The sequence below is a fragment of the Arachis hypogaea genome, chromosome 2 (genome assembly GCF_003086295.3).
Source record: "Arachis hypogaea cultivar Tifrunner chromosome 2, arahy.Tifrunner.gnm2.J5K5, whole genome shotgun sequence".
Lineage (NCBI taxonomy): Eukaryota > Viridiplantae > Streptophyta > Magnoliopsida > Fabales > Fabaceae > Arachis > Arachis hypogaea.
In genome coordinates, this window is record NC_092037.1 from 6,985,090 (window position 1) to 7,005,312 (window position 20,223).

The window sequence follows — 20,223 nt, forward strand, 5'->3', positions numbered from 1 at the left end:
TTGTTGATTGATTAAAGATTGTAAACTATGAAAGTAAAACTAAGAATATATATATAATATTAGCCTATGAAAGATAAAAGATAAGATAAAGATAAATATGAGATAAAATAAAGACTAAAATTATAGTTAAATTTGTGTATTTTGTTGGAATGAATTTGTGGTCGTGAGACGTCTTTATTATTGTCGTGGGTTAAAGTGGAATAATGGTTTAATAACCTGAAAGAAGAACAAGATTACATAATGCTCCCTTAAGAATTCCAAGAAAAGAAGAAAAAGGAACAAATTTTTTTTACTAAATTTCTTAGGTTTGTGGGTTTCAACAATGGTTGACTGGTTTAGTGTTTGTTTCTCCTTCGGAATTGGAAAATTCTGTCATACTCCTCAGCAATAATAAATTAATTCTATTTAATTCAATGAATTTTTTGGTGACTTATTTAATTCAATGAATTGAAACCTCTCTCTGTTTCTTTCTCACAAAGCCAAAATTCAAAACTGTTGCCGCTTCAAATAAAATATTTCTTAAAATTAAACCAAAAAAAAAGGTGTATTTGAAATTAAAAAAAAAATATTTACTTTTCTTTAAGAATGTTTTTTTTTTTCTGCACCTTTTTTCAAATGTTATTTGAGTACTCATTAGCTAAACTCGGTTTAAAATAAAAGATTTCTTCAACTGATAATTTGGATTTAATAATAAATTTTTATGTTATTTAAAATATTTATTAATTTAAATTAATAGGCTGTTTGACATATTTTTTAATTACATTTTCTTTTTTAATAAAAATCACTAAACTTTGTCATATTTTTTCTTTCCTTAATATGTATATTATAAAAAATAATTTTTATATTTACCTTTTTGCTTTATTTAAAAATTAAAACAATTATTAGAATAATAATATGTAAGAGGATATCTCATAAAAAACACGTGTGCATAGCACAAGAATTTGCGGAGCAAGAATAGGCAAGTGAAGAAGTCTATGGATCCAGAATACATTTTGCATTTGAAGAGTCAAAGTAGGAACATATTTAGTGACAGATTTTGTTGGTAAAGAAAACTCATTTTTATAACAATTATCCCTTCTAATTATAACAATTTTATTAATGTATGCATAATTTACATTAAATTTTTGTTCTTTCAATAATGTGCATGATTTCCTATTTCTAGAGAAACATGGTTTTATCTTTAACTTTCTACAAGAAGAAAATAAATTACAAATAATCAATTATGTCTCCAAGTTCCAACTCATCCTTAATAATCTTCCATAGTTAACCATTTTGGTAAGAAATTATGAAGGTATAGGTAACAAATAAAGTAAGGAACTTCAGTTGCATACAACATCAGAGTAGAAAGCTATGGTCCTCCTTTCACAGTTCTGTATGCTTAATAATTCAACATCAAAAACTTCAAATTGTTTTGAGCTGAAAAAGGTTGAAGGTCCAACCTGCATAACACAAAAAACAATCAGATCATAGAAATTACTTGCTTTGGAAGCATAAAATAGAGAAGAACTAAGATTGATGTACTGTTGTTAAGAGCTGCATAGGATTGAAAACTATATGCTAATGCAATCCCAACATAGTTCTGATCAATGACAAGTGCCAAAAATAGTAGATTATTTCATTTTATTATAGGTTGATTAATTAGTTGTTAGGAAGAAAGTTGTTTTAACATAGTTTAATCTTGTTTAGAATGGCAGGATTCTAAGTTCTGGATCCAACTTATAGACTTCAATATCCAGTCAAATTTCTTCAGTGTGAGACTAAAGGTGGACTCGAAAAGCTTCCGATGCGTTTGGTGCTGTGACTGTGACAGTTTGGGGGAGATTTCGGCCAAGGAGTGTGCATCAGTAAAAGATTTCAGTTCTAACATAGATGAAGAGAAATCTAGAACTATTATGCAACTGCTATTGCTATATATTATATTTATCTAGTAGCTTCTAGAACAAGAAAATGAGACATGTTAGAACTCACTGGTGGCCCAAGTTCAGGGGGAATAATGATTCTTCTCTTTCCACCTGGTCTCATGTCTCTAATTCCTTCCTCAAATCCTGCATCAGAAGAAAAAAAAAATGAAAAAATAATAAAAAAATTTCTCAAGAACAAAATGAATAATCTTTCACATCCATTCTCAAGGGAAAAAATGGCACTAAGATTTGAAGTTTTACCAGGAACCAATGCTTTAGTTCCCATACGGATTCTGGCAGGAGAACCCTGTAAGTAAGTGCTGTCTATACGACGGCCAGATTCGTTATAGCCGACATAGTGAAACGTTACCTGCCAAACATGAACAAGTAATCAGATAATGAACAAACTGATCAATATATTTTGTGCACTAAAATCAACTTAAAAATGTTAGTGCCCAACAGCCTAGAAGTTGCAATTTCGCAATGCCGAAAAGTGAAATGATACTTTTTTAAGTATCTTCAAAGCTATAATATTGGCAACTTTCACTATTCACCTCATCCTTTTTCATTCAATCACACTTGAGAAAACATAAATGACAGAAAGAGTATAGCATCATCTATTGATTTCACAGCCAAAAACCAGGTTTAGCTACAAACCAACAACATAAGCATCTCCAATGCTTGGTCTCAGTTCAATTTCATTTTGAGACCACATGTCATAAATAGTGATTTGAGACTGAATATAAAATTTATCACTCTAATGTTTGGTTCCAATTCATTTTAAACTTTATAGAAGGTGGCAAAATTTAATTGGTGTTCCACCAAAGTAAAACCGTCTTTCTAAAGTGAGACCGGTCTCATTTCATTAATCATCTCCAATGCAAAGTGAAATTTCGAATCATTTCACTTCATGTTCACATCAGATTTGAAACTCCAAAAACACTCCATTGGAGTTGAGACTACTCAAACATCAATATCCATTTTCCCCTAGCTCAAACCAGCACAAATTATTCCTATTTCCTAGAAACAAATAAGTATGCAACTGAAGAACAATTGCCCCAACAATGAACTTAAGATTGAATCACAAAGAACAATCTAGGAAGTAGCAGATTGGGAAGAAAAACAAAAGAAAAACCTGCTGACCATCCTTTGGGCAATCACCTTTACCAACTTCGAAATCCCGGTATATGAGCCCCGAATCACTCTTGGTATAGTTATCCGGTGCTACTACTTTAACTTCAAAACCTGAAATGTACATTAATAAATCAGATCATTACTTAAAAAATCATACACAAGAGGTTCACAACAAACAAAATTTCCTTGTCAATCATGCTAGGTGTACGCCAAGATCAGCCATCAGTATAGAATACACATTGAAATACAAAATACACACTAAAAATAAGTTAAACTACACATGTACTTACATAGCATTTTTGTTTCCTTATTTAACTTAAAAAGTAACATATTTTACTTAAAATTTGCAGAATCACATTGTTAATTACCTTCTCTTATGAAATTTGGGAAATCCTCAGGTGCATTGTTTTCTTGCTGTATCCGTTTATTTTGTTGTAGGAGGCGTTTTTCATCATATGGATTCTTAGTTTTAGTCTTGGCATAAGAAGATAAGGTTGGAAAAACACAAGTTGATACAAAAGCAGAAAGAACAAGTGTCCTCCTTAATGTTATTTTCTCAGATATGCAACTACCCTGTAATCTGTCACAGAATCATAAGCAAAAAACAGAAGAATAATAAGCAATAAATGGCAGGAGAATGTGAAGGGTCAGTCTTACATGTCCTGCTCATGATTTGTGCATTGGAGAGTTAATTGTTTAGCTCCATGAATAGCACAAGGGAGGGGGGCTGTAACTGCCACAAAAGAAAAGGAATAAAGTGTGAAGAAGAAGAAGAAGAAGAAAGAAAGAAAGAGAAGGAGAGAAGGGTTGTTGCAATTACAGCGTGTGAGTGAGAGTGGAACCATGGCCTTCACTTGCCTTGTCTTCTCCGACCAGAGTTCAAGTGCTGCTCTCTGCTCTTTTTGTTAATGTTATCCACTCTCCTTCATAACTATTTACCTAAACACATATTAAAATATTCATATATTAAGTACTTTAGATATATTAAATTACATAATAATTTTAATTATTATTTTTATGTAAAGATATTACATTCACCTTCAAATATATTATTATAATTATAATTTATAATTCAATTTTTTAGATAATTATTTAAGAAATTTAATTTTTATATTTGTCTGTAAAAAAATCATATAAACAACTAAGTATATATATATATATATATATATATATATATAAAACTAATTTTAGATTTATTATTTAAAAATTAACTAAACACATGATAGTCATATAAATTAAATTCCTATTTTAAGAATAAAATAATTAAAAAAATATTTTACTCTTGATAATAGTATACAATATTCCTATTAACATTAAATTTACTCAATTTAGTGAATCTTTTTTACTAAGGCGATCAGTTTATTACGTGTTCCATTATGAAGAATTTGATTAATTTACAGTATTTTGATTGAATTGTCTTTCTTCAGTTAAAAAGTATTTAAAAAATATATATTTTTATTAAATTTTAAAATATTTAGATATATAATTTGAGAAATAAAGTGTTTTTTTTCTAAAAAAATTGTTTTTTCAAAAACCAATAAATAATGATTATCATGTGATTAAGCACCAAAAGAATTTGGTTAATTCAACTAGCTAAATCTGTAGATAATTTTATATGATCTCAGTTGTATACTTTTAGTAATTGAAGATTATATATCAATTAAATAATGATTAATTTTTTTTTTAAAGACAGTAGGTTATTCTCTTTCAAATGAAAAAAAAATATTTTGTATAAAATTTAGGACTATATAAAAAAAGGAGTTCTTCTATTTTTTACTTAAACATTAGTGAGGCACAGTAAAAAAAATGAAATTAAGAAGAAAACAAAGTTAGAATTAAATTGAGGTTTCAGAGGGTAAGTTTACAAGTTTCTAATTTTGTTTGGTAGCAATTGTCAAAAGTTCTTCAGGATTCATAGATTGGCGTTCGAACACCCTCCTACACCTTTCTTATATGCCAGGCCATAATCAAAATAAAATGGTGACTGAGTTCTTACTCACAGGTCGTTAATCAAGGACAACAATTTGGAGTCTCCACCAATCGAAAAAGGATATGCAATTAGGATTTGGGGCCAAGTTCGCTGTTGGACTCTTGTTCTAAATTTCTGAAGCATCTGGACAGTTGAAGATGCAATATAACAAGGATTCTGGTTCAGCATTGCAAATGGGACAAGTTAGTGAAGTGATGATTGAGCATCATGTTGTATTTTTCTATACTTTTTTATATTAAAATTTAATTAATCATACTTAATTATTGAGTATTTTTGTGTTTAAATTGTATATTGCTTTCACCTCTTTAATTTGATTTATGTTGTAGAAAAATGGGGGAAATTCGGGGAGAAGCAATTCGATATTCTGAGAATTGGCACACTTTCCCTGAGATAGGGTCTTTGGACCCCTCCCTTCCACATTTCTCTTCTCCTCCATTTCTTCCATATCACTTTGTAAATATTATGAGTCTTTAATTTCTATATTTGGAAAAGGAGCTCTGTTTCAATTTTGATTGAATTGATATTTATTTCTTCTTCTTTTTGTCAATTCTATCTTCATACATAGAAGAGAGTTCCGTTCTTCAAAGATTCACTTGGATCTATTATAATTCTATGTGAACCTTGAGAAAGGAATCATAGAATTCAGTTTGAACTCCCTTTGCATAATGAAATTGATCTTGATTTAGAGTTGGTATTGTGACATGTAACCGCTCTAATATTGGGATCATTGGAATTATGTAGTATGAGATTAGAAATCATGCTTGTTTATCTAAGGAAGAGTTTTTGTGCTTCATAGATCCAATTACTATTGAGAGAGGGATTGAATCTACTTGAATTACATGATAAATTTGAGAAAGGAGTCATGGAATTCAGTTTGAGACTCTTCTCTCATAGTCCTCTTGATCAATACATTCTTAGTCCGGTATGTGACATGTAACCACTTTGAATTGAGGTATTCAGAGTTGTGTGGCCTTTGAATTAGAAATTGAACTTCACATCTTCTCATGAGCAATTAGATCAAGAGATTGGCAATTGATTATGTGAAGAGAAATTAAATCACCAAGAGATTGGGGTTTAATTACTCATAATCCGCCATAGATCTACTTTACATGATTGAGAAGGAGTTGAGACCCATTGATTCAAGAGGAATCAACATCTCCAATCCCCAATATTTTCTATCTTTAATTTCTAGCACATTTAATTTTCTGCACTTTATATTTCAGTACTTTACTTTCTTATACTTCACATTTATGTCATTTACTTTATTGCACTTTATTGCTTTATTTTAATTTCTAGTCATTTACATTTCTTGTTTCTCATAACTCCAAATTGAACCGTCTAACTAGAATAATCAACTAATTATTGATTGCTTAATCCTTTAGTTCTCGTGGGATTGACCTCACTCTAAGTGAGTTTTATTACTTGATATAACCCGGTATACTTGCCGGTAGTTACTACAGAATTAAATTTTTCCGTATCATGAAGTACTTGCGAATCGCTGATTTATGAGCTGCATGACAGGGAGTTTTTCATGGAGGGACTTCCACCCGAATACCTGAAACTTGTGTGGGGCTGTCAGACTCCAAAGAAAATTCTAAATTTTCGGTTGTTGCATGATATTTGGACAAAATTCTAGAGAAACATGGTGGAAAAGGTAAGCAACTCTATATTCTAAAACTACATCATATATCTTGGATCTGTTGAGTGTCCATTGAATTTTATCTTCCCCTTCCCTGGTACTGTAGATAGAATTCTCTGGGCAACATCTTGAGAGAATATTGAATTAATTAGGGACTGATTCCATTACTTATATGCAGAGAACAAATCACGAACTAAGAAGATTGAATGTCCAGCTTGGGACTAACTTGTAAGAGCTGGTGCTGAGAATGAATATGGAGGAGGGAGCCATAGATCTCTAAAGATTTGGATTATTGTTCCAGAACCAACTCTCCAGTTTAACCCCTTTTCAATGACACTTCTACTTGCAAGGATACTCCTCCATCCCCAAGAAGGTAAGGACTCCAACTCTGCATCTAGAATAGAATTATATCTGAAATATTTTCCTTTTAAGCTTCTAGATAATAAAGAATTAGGATTAGTGGCAATTCTCCAACATTGTTTATCTAGGAGAGTCAAATTTTGTGCACGTAAGTCTTTAAAGTCAAGCCCTCCTTCTTTCTTAGCCATTGTCATTGTATCCCAACTAATTCAAACTATACGACATTCCACAGCTTGTTGACTCCACCAGAATTGATTAAGAATGCCATGGATTTTCTTGATTATATTATCTGAAAGTCTGAAACAAGACAGGGTATATATTGGGATTGCTTCTCCTACCACCCTTAGTAATACTTGTCTTCCTCCATTAGATAAAAGATATCGTTTTCAGCCTTGGACTTTTTTTATAACCCTTTTTTGACAGCAGAAAATGTGGTCTTTTTCGATTTATTTACTAAAGAAGGCAGTCCCAAATACTTGTCTTGAGCTCTTTGAAATATTCATGGTAATAGCAAGTGGTGTGTGTATATCATGAGGAGTGTTATTGCTGAAGAAGATTGCATATTTATTAAGGTTAACTTTTTGGCCGCTGAAACTTTCAAAGTCCCCTAATAAATCTAAGATCCTCCCATAATTGTCTTCTAATGCCTTACAGAATAACATAAAATCATCTGGAAAAAGTAAATGATTAACCTTAGGACATCTTCTTGTAATTTGGATCCCTTGAATGTGCCAGTTTTACTTTGCTTTGTGTAGCAAGAAGGAGAGGCCTTCTGCACAAAATAAAAAAAGAAAAGGAGATAGAAGGTCACCCTAACGGATGCCTCTATTTGGTTTAAAAAAATTGTATGGTTGGCCTTCCACAACCACAGAGTAAGAAACCGTCATTACCAATTCATGAATCCAACCTATCCATGTAGAATCAAATTCGATCTTCTTCATGATAAATCACAAAAACTGTCACTCAATCCTGTCATATGTTTTACTCATGTCAAGTTTAAGGATCATCTCATACTCTAAACCTCTCTTTTTTTTGCTTGAGATAGTGCATACACTCATGTGCTATCAGAATATTATCTGAAATGAGTCTCCCCTTTAGGAATTCGCTCTGATTAGGGCTAATAATTTTATTCATACACCCTAGTAATCTATGAACCAGTATCTTAGAGATGATTTTGTAGAATATAGAGGATAAACTAATGGGTCATACCTGGGACATGTCACAAGCATCAGGAATCTTAGGAATGAGGCAGATGTTAGTGTGGTTGAAACTCCTTAAAATGCGCCTTCCTCGAAAGAAACTTCTAACTGCCTTGAATACATCATCGCCCACACTATCCCAATAAAATTGGAAGAACTTAGCTGTTATCTCATCTTCTCTTGGAGCACTATATGGGTGTACACTAAATGTAGCTTTTTTTACTTCCTCAAAAGAGACCGGACGTTGTAGCCTATGATTCATGCTAGTTGTAACCTTAAGCTCAAAGTCTAAGAAAAAAGACCCAGAATCCGCCTGATTGGTGGAAGTAAAGATGCCCTTGAAATACTCCACTGCCACCCTTGCGATGGCAACATTAGAAGTAGCCAACTCTTTATTCTCAACCTTGAGTCTCCAAATCTTGTTCTTCCTAGATCTAGCCTCAAATTTTTGATGGAAGAAGCTAGTGTTTTTGTCTCCTTCTTTTAGCCATTTAATTCTAGATTTATCCTTCCAATAGAATTCTTCATTCAAGTAGGTCCTCTTTAAGTTTTGCTCAAGTTCCATGATTTCAAGACCTCCTATTAAACTTGATGCCCTCATTTCTTCTAGCTGCCCTATAATTTCATCAATCTGTTTTTCAGAGTTTGAAAGACCAGTCCTCTGCCATATGACCAGTCGATGTCGAACGAGTTTAAACTTTTGAGCTAGTCGAAACATGGGGGAGCCTTCAATTTCTGTATTCCAAACCTCACTAATCAAAATTTGGACTGAATCCTCCACGAGACCATCAGGTTTGGAATTTAAATCTTCTTTTTGAATGTTCAGATTGTGGATTAGTGTAAAAAAGGAGAGGGGCATGGTCTGAACCCGTCTCAAACAATCTAAGAATTGCTGGATTAGGGAACAATTGCAGCCATGTTTCTCCCACTAAGATTCTATCCAGTTATTCTTGAATCAATTCTCCTACTCTCCTCCTATTACTCCAAGTGAAAGGTCTACCAATCATTCCCAAGTCAAGTAAAGCATTATCACCAATAAAATAATTAAAATCTGTTATAGAAAACTGTGATTTAAGACTACCTCCACTTTTTTTACTTTAATCAACAATAGCATTAAAGTCTCCCAAAATACATGAGTTACCTTGTTGCTGCTGTAAGATTGCTAACACCTCTTGAAATTGTGTTGAACAGATCTGTTCATGGCTGCTGAAATGAACACCAACGAGATTCCATTCCACATTAACCGATGTGTATTTCACCAAAGCCACGATGAAAAAATCTGAACTATCAATAATTTGCACTACCACATTGTCCATCCAAGCTAATGTCAAGCCTCCAGTGCTACCCACTGGATCAATAGTCTTCCAATTTATAAAACCACATGATCTCAACTTCATTTTCACTTGTCGAGATTGTTTTTTAGTTTCGCATAGAAAAACCATATTGGGAGAATGGAATTGTGACATCCCTTTGAGATTGTGGATTGTCGGGAGTCTCCTCAAACCCCAACAATTTCACGTAATGAGCTTCATATCTCTTCGGGTGCCATTGAAAGGCTAGCACTCTCCACCCTCGTTTCAGCAATTATATCATCAACTATACAAATCATCTTACCCTCATTTTTCATTTTCCTTCCTTTTATTTCTTCTTTTTATTTCTCCGAACAGCTTACTTGAATCCGTCCCTTGTCTAGCAAGTTGTTTTCACTTAGAACTCCTGCTAGTCATTCTTTCATTAGGTAAGTTCTATCGGACAAATTCATCAGTGTTCACAGTACTAGTAATATCTTGCAGGACTAATGCCTCACTAGTCTTCTCAATTGACTGCCAAACCACTTCCGAAAAATTATCATCCTCCTTATTACCTCTAGATGTCTCCATAGAGTTGTTTTTTGTCCTTTTGGGGAGTGCTTGAGTTTGAATTATTGAAGCTGAAGTTATCACTAGTTCCTCCACATTCGATCCTCTTGCCCACTTGTTCTGCTTTGACCCACTCACCAATACGATCCTGTTTAATAGCGCCCGCTGATGAATCCTCCATGAATTTAGAACATTGTTTGTAATCATGTCCTAAATAAGTACAGTAGGTACAGAAAATTTCAATTCTCTCGTATCGCAATCCAATTTCCAGCACCTTACCATTCAGTTCAGCCATATGAATGTTGTTTTTCACCCTTTTATCACCATCTAGCCAGACTTTGGTCTTGAGAATTTGAGATTCTCTTCCATGAACAGAGAAAAAATTAATGTTTATCACCTCTCCAATTTTCTCCTCAAGTCTTTTTCCAATATGATTAGTTTTGAACTGCTCAGACAAACCCCAGAATTGGATCCAGATTGGAAAACAAGTAATGCTTTTCTGGTCCTATTCATCCGATTCAACCCATCTTCTCACATGCAAGATATAATCCTTAAAGAGTCAAGGAGATCCTTTTTCAATTCTGAGAACAACAAGATCATTCTCAAAGAAGAATTGGATTTGATTAGGACCTCTCTCAATCGATCGGAATTCCTCCGGTTTATCCTATAACGCCTTTAGGGCATTGTCAATTGTGCCAATCAAAAATACCTTATTTGCAAAGAATCTCCCCAAGATCAAAGCTCTAAATAGAGCACTAATAAAATTCTAACATAGCACTAATAAAATCCTGACAGAACACTAAAAGAGAGTACTAAATAATGATTAATTACTTCTACTATATATAATAGAAATATAAAAAAATTCTAGTACATAATTTTCTTTTATAAAATATTTTTTATCATATATAGTTTATAAAAAAATATATTTGATTATTTATATGACTTAAATCTAAAATTTCTTAATTAAAGTACAAAATACTTATTAGATTAATCTAATAATAATAATAATAATAATAAAAATTATTATTATTATTATTATTATTAAAGATGGATTAATACAGAGGTTATTAGTGAAAGACTCTTCCATTCCTCCATGAAGAACTAACATCACTGAGCCCCACCAATCATCTTGTTGATATTCTCTTTAGCTTATTGTCAACACATGCTCTTGATGCTGCAAAGGAATTCACAAGGACAGAGGAGGTGTTTCCTTTTGTTTTTAGCTTTTCATTCTGTGGCATCGGCTGACTAGAAGTTTTGGAGTAACCGTTGAATTATTTTTCTGTGATTTCTCAATCCGTGAAATTAATGACTAATACAATTATTAGGTTAGGTCGTCTGTATTACATCCAAATCCTTCTCCATATCTCATGTTAAGGCGAAGGAAAAGTATTGGGACCAAAAAACAATCCGTCAAGTTATAACAACTTTAATTAATAATTATTAATTTTAAATTTTTAAAAATTAAAATTTGAATATTCAACAACATTAAACATATTTCAATACAAATAATAAGAATCAGGCAAATAAGACAACAGTAACCTGACACCGGATTCGATGGTCCCAAAATATTTAGACCATTAAATAGTCCCATAATAAAACATATTTTTTAAGCTTTTTAATAACAGTTAAATAATTTTTTTCTAATTTTAATTACAAATTAACCCCATATATTTTATTTGATTATAAAAATTATTTTTTTATAAATTATTATTTTATCATTCATCTATTATGTTTATTAACAATAAAAAACAAAAACAATAACGAATTATATCTTTTATTGATCGTAATAAATTTTTGGCAATTCCAATCGATTAAAAGTTTATCTTTCATCCGTTACATGTTGTGAAATCATGTTTCTTAGAAAATCAATCGATTGGATTAAAAAAACAATTAATTGAATTTCAGGTTTTTCATAACTCAATCGATTGGACTTTAGGTTATCACAAAACAATCGATTGAAAATTGTAAGGCAGTATGGTTTGCCCAAAAATCAATCGATTGGTCATATTACCCAATTGATTGAACTCATCAAAACAATCTGGGTTTAATTAATTCAATCGATTGGTTATGTTTTGAAGTTTGTACGTGACTAATGACATATTCCAATTCAATCGATTGGTATGAGAATTTAATCGATTAAAATGTGACGTAAATAAGTTTTTATCGATTGGTATGATAATCCAATCGATTGAAATTTGAAACGCGCTATATATTAATTCTGGTAACCATGCGTATTCAGCCTCCCTCCCCTTTTTAAACATAACAATACCATTTCTGCTAGCCTCTCTTCTCTCTCTAAATCCAAAAAACTTCTCTCTTCTTCTTCTCCAATCTCACCAACATCCACTCCAAACTTCATACATATTATTAATCTTCATCCAAATTCCTACAAAACCCACCGAAAAGAAAGAAGAAGAGGATTAATAATATTGGTTCGGTGGGTTTTGTAGGGATTTGGATGAGGATTAATAATATGTATGTAGTTTGGAGTGGATGTTGGTGGGATTAGAGAAGAAGAGAGAAGTTTTTTAGATTTAGAGAGAGAAGAGAGATTAGCAGAAATGGTGTTATTATGTTTAAGAAGGGGAGGGAGGCTGAATACGCATGGGTATCAAGATTAATATATAGCGCGTTTCAAATTTCAATCGATTTGATTATCATACCAATCGATGCAGATAAAAATTTATTTACGTCACATTTCAATAGATTGAATTCTCATACCAATCGGTTGAATTGGAATATGCCATTAGTCACGTACAAACTTCAAAACATAACCACTCGATTAAATTCTCATAACCAATCGATTGAATTAATTAAACCCAGATTGCTTTGATGAGTTCAATCGATTGGATAATAAGACCAATCGATTGATTTTTGGGCAAACCATACTGCCTTGTAACTTTCAATCAATTGTTTTGTGATAACTTGAGTCCAATCGATTGAGTTTCGGGAAACCTGAAATTCAATCGATTGTTTTGTTCGATTGATTTTCTAAGAAACACGATTTTACAACCCTCGACGGATGTAACGGATCAAAGAAAAATTTTTAATCGATTAGGATTGCTAAAAAGTTATTACGAATAATGGAAGATCTAATTCGTTATTTTTTTGTTTTTTATTGTTAATAAACATAATAGATGAATGATAAAATAATAATTTATAAAATAAAAAAAAATAATTTTTATAATTAAATAAAATATATGGGGTTAATTTGTAATTAAAATTAGAAAAAGACCATTCAACAGTTATTAAAAAACTTAAAAAATATGTTTTGTTATAGGATTATTTAATGGTCCAAACGTTTTGGGACCATCTAATCCTTTGCTCAGTAACCTCCTCTAAACGTCTCCATCTCTCTCATCGATCACGAGATCTACACATCGCAGCTTTCGAAGTGCCTCGGCTCCCATCGCGTAGACCGCCGCATCGCCGCCTCCACAGTGCGCCGCACACATCGCTTCTCTCTCGTTGTACCGCCTTCTAATCCGCGCCGCACTCACACCCACAATACTCGCCTGTGACATCCTCGCCGCTCGCATTCCCAGGCCAAGCCCGCGCCTGCGCCGTTGCGGCCTCCACCCCGACGATCCTCTGGCAGTGACCGTGCCCTCCGCAACCAATTCCCATGGCCGCAACGCGCGCTTTGCATGTGTAGTTTTGTCCTCCGCAGGACCACCGCAGCATCATCTCCCTCGTGATCTGCATTGCCGCTGTCCACCGCAGCGTGCTCTCTCTATCTCTTTTTTACTTTCTCAATTCGATCAAGAATCACTTCCACTAGAAGACATATGCATAAGGAGATACATGTAATAGACACTTCCATTAGATACAATCATAAAAAAACGCTCCAATTAAAAAAATATTTTCATTAGAAGTCCAGTGCAACGTGTGTGGAAGTCGAGCAGTGACGACGGTAACCTTTGTATGAAACGGCAACGGTGGTGCTGAGCACAGCGGTGTTAAAAAAAAAAAGGAGAAAGTGGTAAAATGTAATCCTAAATTATAGTGAATTTGAATAATTGAAGTGTGTTTTTTTTTGTTTAATAGATTTTGAAGTTTAACCCAACAAAAATTAGCAGGAACAATTGAAATGTGTTTTTTTATTCGAAATGCTTGTACACTTAACTGTCCTATCATTAATCTCTCTATTATAATAGGGTTATATTTTGAATTTGAAATTTCTTCTGGTGAATTTAATTTGTCCTTTACTTCCTGCTGCATGGTTAAGCAGAAAGTTTTAGAAAAATAGCAATAGTTATAGTTTTTTCATAGGGTATGTAAATCTTATCTTGAAGAGTAATGAGAAAAAATCATATACAAGTTAATTTAATTATGACATCTTAGTTAAGCGGACTAATAAGTTAATTATTAGACCAATCTAATTTGGTTGAATTTATCTCTATCTTTAGCTTTTTGCACTTTCTTTCGATGAAGATGGATAAAAAGTTATCTTCATGCTTGTAATGGACCTCCCACTCTGCCCACCAAAAAACCATTTATGATAAAAAATAATTGTTGATCCAAATACATTTAATTTCAAAAGTCTTAATGGTATAAAGCCCAACTAAAAAAATAGTAAAGGAATTAAGGAAAAAATAAAAATGATTTTTTTTTGTTTCTTTAGGACTGCTTTCTTAGAATTTCAAGTCCTTCAAAGTAAAGACAAATAAACATTCATCCATAATCATAACATTCAAATAAAGTAATTAAAGGCTAAGCAATATAATTCCGATTGATGATCATTTTGTAGTGGTTGAAAGATCACCTTTAACATTTAATATAAATAAAGAAAGTTTGTGTATAAATCAACTAGAAAAATAATAAGATATGCTAGCTAGAAAGATACATAAGATTAGGTTCCGCAAGTCAACAAAGTATCCATGAAAGTGGATGAAATAAATGGTGAAGTAATAAAGAAGAGAAGGGTTGTTGCAATTACAGTGTGAGTGAGAGTGGAACCATGGCCTTGAAGCTTTCTGCTCTTTTGTTAATGTTATCCACTCTCCTCTTCTCCAGGTAATACTACTCAATATAATTAAGATAAGCAACAAAACAATTTGGTTAACTCAGCTACTTCTACTATATTCTATATATATAGGAGAGTTTCAGTATACTAATTTTTTTCATAATTTTTTATTATTATATATAATTTATAACTTAAACTTAAAATTTTTTAAGTAAAGTATAAAATACTTATTATCTTAATTAGTTCTATTTTTATTATTATTTAATTAAGTAAATTAACAGAGATGTTAGTTCGTATTATACAAAATTATTCAGCATAAAAAAAAGAACAAAATTATTTAAACGGTGTAAAAAAAGTTAACACACAAAATTAACCAGCCACACAGTTAATTTTAAAGTAAATTTGATACTAAAATGTGTGTTGTATGATCTTAATTATTTTATAGCGACTAAGTAGTATATAATAGGCATTAATATCTTTTATATTAATATCTTAATTATTTCATAGCGACTAATATGATCGACTAACTGCTTCTACATATTGAGGATGGTAGGGTAGAATCTCTCATTGTAGTGCCACAATAAGTCAAGTTAAACAGGTGGAATGGCAAGACAACGATTTAGAACTAGTTTTACATATTCAAGATGTATACGGATTTTGACTTAAAAGAAATAGCTGGGTTTAGAAACAGGTAGAATAATTTCTTTCGCTCATTGATTTGAAATAGAATATTCAATTGATTTCAATGTTTTTTGTAATGATAGAAACTTAGTTACAAATTATAATATATTATAGGAATTCAATTAAAAAAAATAAAAATTTAATTAAAAATTCGATAAAATTATAGAGACTAACATAATAATTAATCTATAAAATAACATCTAGACCAAGTATCTTCATGGTATGTTGATTATAATATATGAAGGAATCATCTAATTGTAATGATACTATGTATCTAGCCATGTTAATAAGTGATAACAAGAGAATTTGTAGGTCCAAGGTGGAAGCATACGCTTATATTTTTGGGACAGAGGGGCAATTCAATTGTGCGGAAAGAGAACTGACAAAATTATCAAAGAGGAGACAAATTTTTAAGGGCTAAACGATAATTCCAATTGATGATTATTTTTGTAGTGGTTGAAGGGTCACTAACCTTTAAAGGCTAAGCAATAATATAAGTTTTATTAAAGGCTAAGCGATAATTCCAATTGATGATCATTTTGTAGTGGTTGAAGGGTCACCTTTAACCTTTAACATGAATAAAGAAAGTTTGTGTATAATCAATTAGAAAAATAATAAGATAAGGTAGAATGAATATTTGTCTAGAATGATACATAAGATTAGGTTCAAGTCAATAAAGTGTCGCTGAATGTGGATGAAATAACTGGTGAGCAACTTGAAGATGAAGAAGAGAGATTTGTCATTTATTAGGAGCAGCCAGTAGTCAAAAGTGTATATAATATAGAGATACTGAACTGTTTGGATTAATTTTTTTTAGTAAAATATGGTTTTTGTCTCGATGTTTGAAATAAATCTTATTTGTGTCTCTAACGTTTAAATCATCCTATTTGTATTCCTAACGTTTATAAAAGTGATTTAATGTTATCCTGCCGTCAATTACACATCATGAACGCTTTAGTTTGAGTTTTAAAAATCTCTTCTTGAAATTAGAATACAAATATTTGGGATAGAATCGATACTCCACTCCGAAAAATAGCTTATCAAAAGTTGAAACTAATTCCTACAACATTTACATAATTCACTTCTCTAGGAAAATAATTGAATCTAAACACAAATAATGGGTATAATATTAAAATCGAACATATCCAAGTGAGATCTAATTGAAAATGAATACATCCAAATGAAAATAATTGAAAAATATAATCTGATTTGTTAGTATAATTGATAGTAAGATAACATTGAATCACTTTTATAAACATTAGGAATACAAATAGGACGATTTAAATATTAGGGACACAGATAGGACTTACCTCAAACGTTGGGAACAAAAATGATACTTTACTTTTTTTTAATAGAAAAAATTATTTTAAAAAAAATAAAATATTTTTATTCAATTTAAAATTTATTTAAATACGTCTTTTAAAAAAGATGTTTTTATTTAAAAAAAATAAATTATTTATTTTTTCAAAAAACTAACAATACTTTGTTTTTAAAAAAGTAAAAGTAAAAGACATTTTTAATATTTAAATTTTTTTTGAAAAAATTTATCTAAATATAAAATAATTTTTGTTTGTTAAAAACATTTTTTTAAAAAAAGATAAAAAATAAATACAACAACAACAACAACAACAACAAAGCCTTATCCCACTAAGTGGGGTCGGCTACATGAATCAAACGACGCCATTGTGCTTTGTCATGTATCATGTCTACAGAGAGACCGTTTACATGTAGATCTCGTTTGACCACCTCATGGATGGTCTTCTTAGGTCTTCCTCTGCCTTTCGCCCTTTGTCCATCTTCCATCTCATCCACCCTCCTGACTGGATGTTCTATCGGTCTTCTTCTCACATGTCCAAACCACCTGAGACGCGATTCAACCATCTTTTCCACAATGGGTGCTACTCCAACTCTCTCCCTTATATCTTCATTCCTTATTTTATCCAATCGCGTGTGACCACTCATCCATCTCAACATCTTCATCTCTGCCACACTCAGCTTATGTTCGTGCTCTCCTTTAGCCGCCCAACACTCCGTACCATACAGCATAGCCGGTCTTATAGCGGTGCGATAGAATTTACCTTTAAGTTTTAAAGGCACTTTTTTGTCGCATATAAAACCAGATGCACTCCGCCATTTTGACCAACCTGCTTGGATCCTATGATTTACATCATGTTCAATCTCTCCATTATCCTGTATGATGCACCCAAGATACTTAAAACTTTTAACTTTTCGTAAGGTATTCTCTCCAATTTTCACCTCTATATTGGAGTTTTCCCTTCTCAGACTGAACTTACATTCCATATATTCCGTCTTGCTACGGCTTATGCACAGACCATACACTTCTAGAGCTTCTCTCCATAACTCCAACTTCTTATTTAGGTCTTCCCTTGACTCTCCCATAAGGACGATATCATCGGCAAAAAGCATGCACCATGGCACAGGCTCTTGGATGTGCTCTGTGAGTACTTCCAAGACTAATGTGAAAAGGTATGGACTTAAGGATGATCCCTGGTGTAATCCTATACCAATAGGGAATTCCTCTGTCACACCACCTTGAGTCTTCACACTAGTTGTGGCCCCATCATACATGTCTTTAATTGCCCGAATATATGCGATCCTTACTCTCCTCTTTTCTAAAACCTTCCATAAGACCTCCCTTGGTACCCTATCATACGCTTTTTCCAAATCAATAAACACCATGTGTAGATCCCTTTTATTACTACGATACCTCTCCATCATCCTTCTTAATAGGTATATCGCTTCAGTGGTAGATCTGCCTGGCATAAATCCAAATTGGTTCTCTGTTACTTGTGTCTCTTTTCTCAACCTCCGTTCTATCACCCTTTCCCATAACTTCATAGTATGACTCATAAGCTTAATCCCTCTATAATTTCCGCAACTTTGTATATCCCCCTTATTCTTATAGATAGGTACCAAGGTGCTCTTTCTCCACTCATCAGGCATCTTCTTTGACATTAAAATCTCATTAAAAAGCTTGGTTAACCAGTTGATGCCTTTTCTTCCAAGACCCTTCCAAACCTCAATCGGGATATTATCAGGTCCTACTGCCCTGCCATTTTTCATCTGCTTTAGAGCCTCTTTTACCTCGAAGTCTCGAATCCTTCGATAGTAGTCAAAGTTTTGATCTTCTTCCCTTGTGCATAATCGACCAAGGCTCGGAAGAGTCTTCTGTCCCTCATTAAATAACTCGTAGAAGTAGCTCTTCCACCTTTCATTAATCTTCTCCTCTTGAGCCAACACCTCTCCATCATTATCCTTTATGCACTTAACTTGATCCAAATCTCTCGTTCTTCTTTCCCGGCTCTTTGCAATTCTATATATACCTTTTTCTCCTTCTTTCGTGTCCAAAGACTGGTAGAGACCCTCATATGCTCTTGTTCTTGCTTCACTTACAGCCACTTTTGTCTCTTTCTTAGCCGCCTTATATTTTTCCCAGTTATCTGCATTGCGGCATAAAGACCACTCTTTAAAACATTCTCTTTTTATCTTTATCTTTTCTTGTATACTCGCATTCCACCACCAGGACTCCTTGTCTCTTGGTCCTATTCCTTTAGATTCACCAAAACTTTCTTTTGCTGTTCTTCTAATAACTTCTGCCATCTCCCTCCACATCTCTTCCGCGCTTCCATTCCCATCCCACCTTGCCTCTTCTCCTACCCGTCTTAGGAAGCTTCTTTGTTCCTCACCTTTCATCCGCCACCACCTCGTCCTTGGGTTCTTCGTATGATGTCTTTTCCTCAACTTTTGCTCAACGCGAAAATCCATGACGAGCACCCTATGTTGTGTTGTCAAACTCTCTCCCGGAATAATTTTACAGTTAATGCAAAATTTCCGGTCGACTCTCCTCAACAAGAAGAAGTCGATTTGAGAGCTTGTCATGCCACTCTTGTAGGTTATAAGATGTTCGTCTCTCTTTTTAAAACATGTATTTGCGATGAGAAGATCAAAAGTTGAGGAAAAGTCCAAAATAGTTTTACCCTCGGCATTGATCACCCCGAAACCATGGCCTCCGTGAATACTCCCATATCCAGTCACTTCTCTCCCAACATGGCCATTTAAATCTCCTCCTAAGAAAATCTTATCTCCCAAAGATATGCCTTGAACTAAACTCTCTAGATCCTCCCAAAACCTTATCTTGTGTTGTTCGTCCGAACCCACTTGCGGTGCATAGGCGCTAATCACATGAAAAGCACCTCCCTCCACCACAAGTTTGATAGATATGATCCGATCTCCCACCCTCTTGACATCAACTACGTCCTTCTTCAACTGCTTATCCACAATTATTCCAACTCCATTCCTATTCTTCACCTTTCCTGTATACCAAAGTTTGAAACCAGAAGAATCCAACTCCCTAGCCTTTGCACCAACCCATTTCGTTTCTTGTAGGCACATAATGTTAATCTTCCTCCTTGTCATGGTATCCACCACCTCCATGGACTTTCCTGTTAGAGTGCCTATGTTCCATGTCCC

The 20,223-nt window shown here is 33.0% G+C and overlaps 2 protein-coding genes across 3 annotated transcripts; both read right to left on the bottom strand.

Annotated features, from left to right (window-relative positions):
• Positions 1 to 1,075: 1,075 nt before the first annotated feature.
• On the bottom strand, positions 1,076 to 15,148 carry LOC112735385 (peptidyl-prolyl cis-trans isomerase FKBP20-2, chloroplastic). 2 transcript variants are annotated; one of them, XM_025784926.2, is made up of 8 exons: positions 15,025 to 15,148; positions 3,856 to 3,974; positions 3,693 to 3,768; positions 3,404 to 3,615; positions 3,037 to 3,146; positions 2,163 to 2,271; positions 1,969 to 2,045; positions 1,076 to 1,439 (listed from the first exon to the last, which is right to left on the bottom strand). In XM_025784926.2, the coding sequence occupies exons 2-8, from the start codon at positions 3,878 to 3,880 to the stop codon at positions 1,320 to 1,322; spliced, it is 729 nt and encodes a 242-aa protein (XP_025640711.1). In that variant the 5' UTR covers positions 3,881 to 3,974; positions 15,025 to 15,148; the 3' UTR covers positions 1,076 to 1,319. The 2 variants fall into 2 exon arrangements, with proteins under 2 accessions (XP_025640711.1, XP_072069966.1); XM_072213865.1 differs by lacking the exon at positions 15,025 to 15,148 and having other exon boundaries at positions 3,693 to 3,762.
• On the bottom strand, positions 8,228 to 9,620 carry LOC140176474 (uncharacterized). Its single transcript, XM_072208024.1, has 2 exons — positions 9,365 to 9,620; positions 8,228 to 8,958 (listed from the first exon to the last, which is right to left on the bottom strand). The coding sequence occupies exons 1-2, from the start codon at positions 9,618 to 9,620 to the stop codon at positions 8,228 to 8,230; spliced, it is 987 nt and encodes a 328-aa protein (XP_072064125.1).
• Positions 15,149 to 20,223: the final 5,075 nt, after the last annotated feature.

Coding starts and splice junctions, on each gene's coding strand:
- LOC140176474 (XM_072208024.1), bottom strand. CDS start 9,620: ATGAAGTTGAGATCATGTGGTTTTATAAATTGGAAGACTATTGATCCA. Junction 8,959..9,364: donor AATCTTACAGCAGCAACAAG/GTAACTCATGTA, acceptor TTTGGAATACAG/AAATTGAAGGCTCCCCCATG.
- LOC112735385 (XM_025784926.2), bottom strand. CDS start 3,880: ATGGTTCCACTCTCACTCACACGCT. Junction 3,769..3,855: donor TCCACTCTCACTCACACGCT/GTAATTGCAACA, acceptor CTTTTGTGGCAG/TTACAGCCCCCCTCCCTTGT. Junction 3,616..3,692: donor ACAAATCATGAGCAGGACAT/GTAAGACTGACC, acceptor ATTCTGTGACAG/ATTACAGGGTAGTTGCATAT.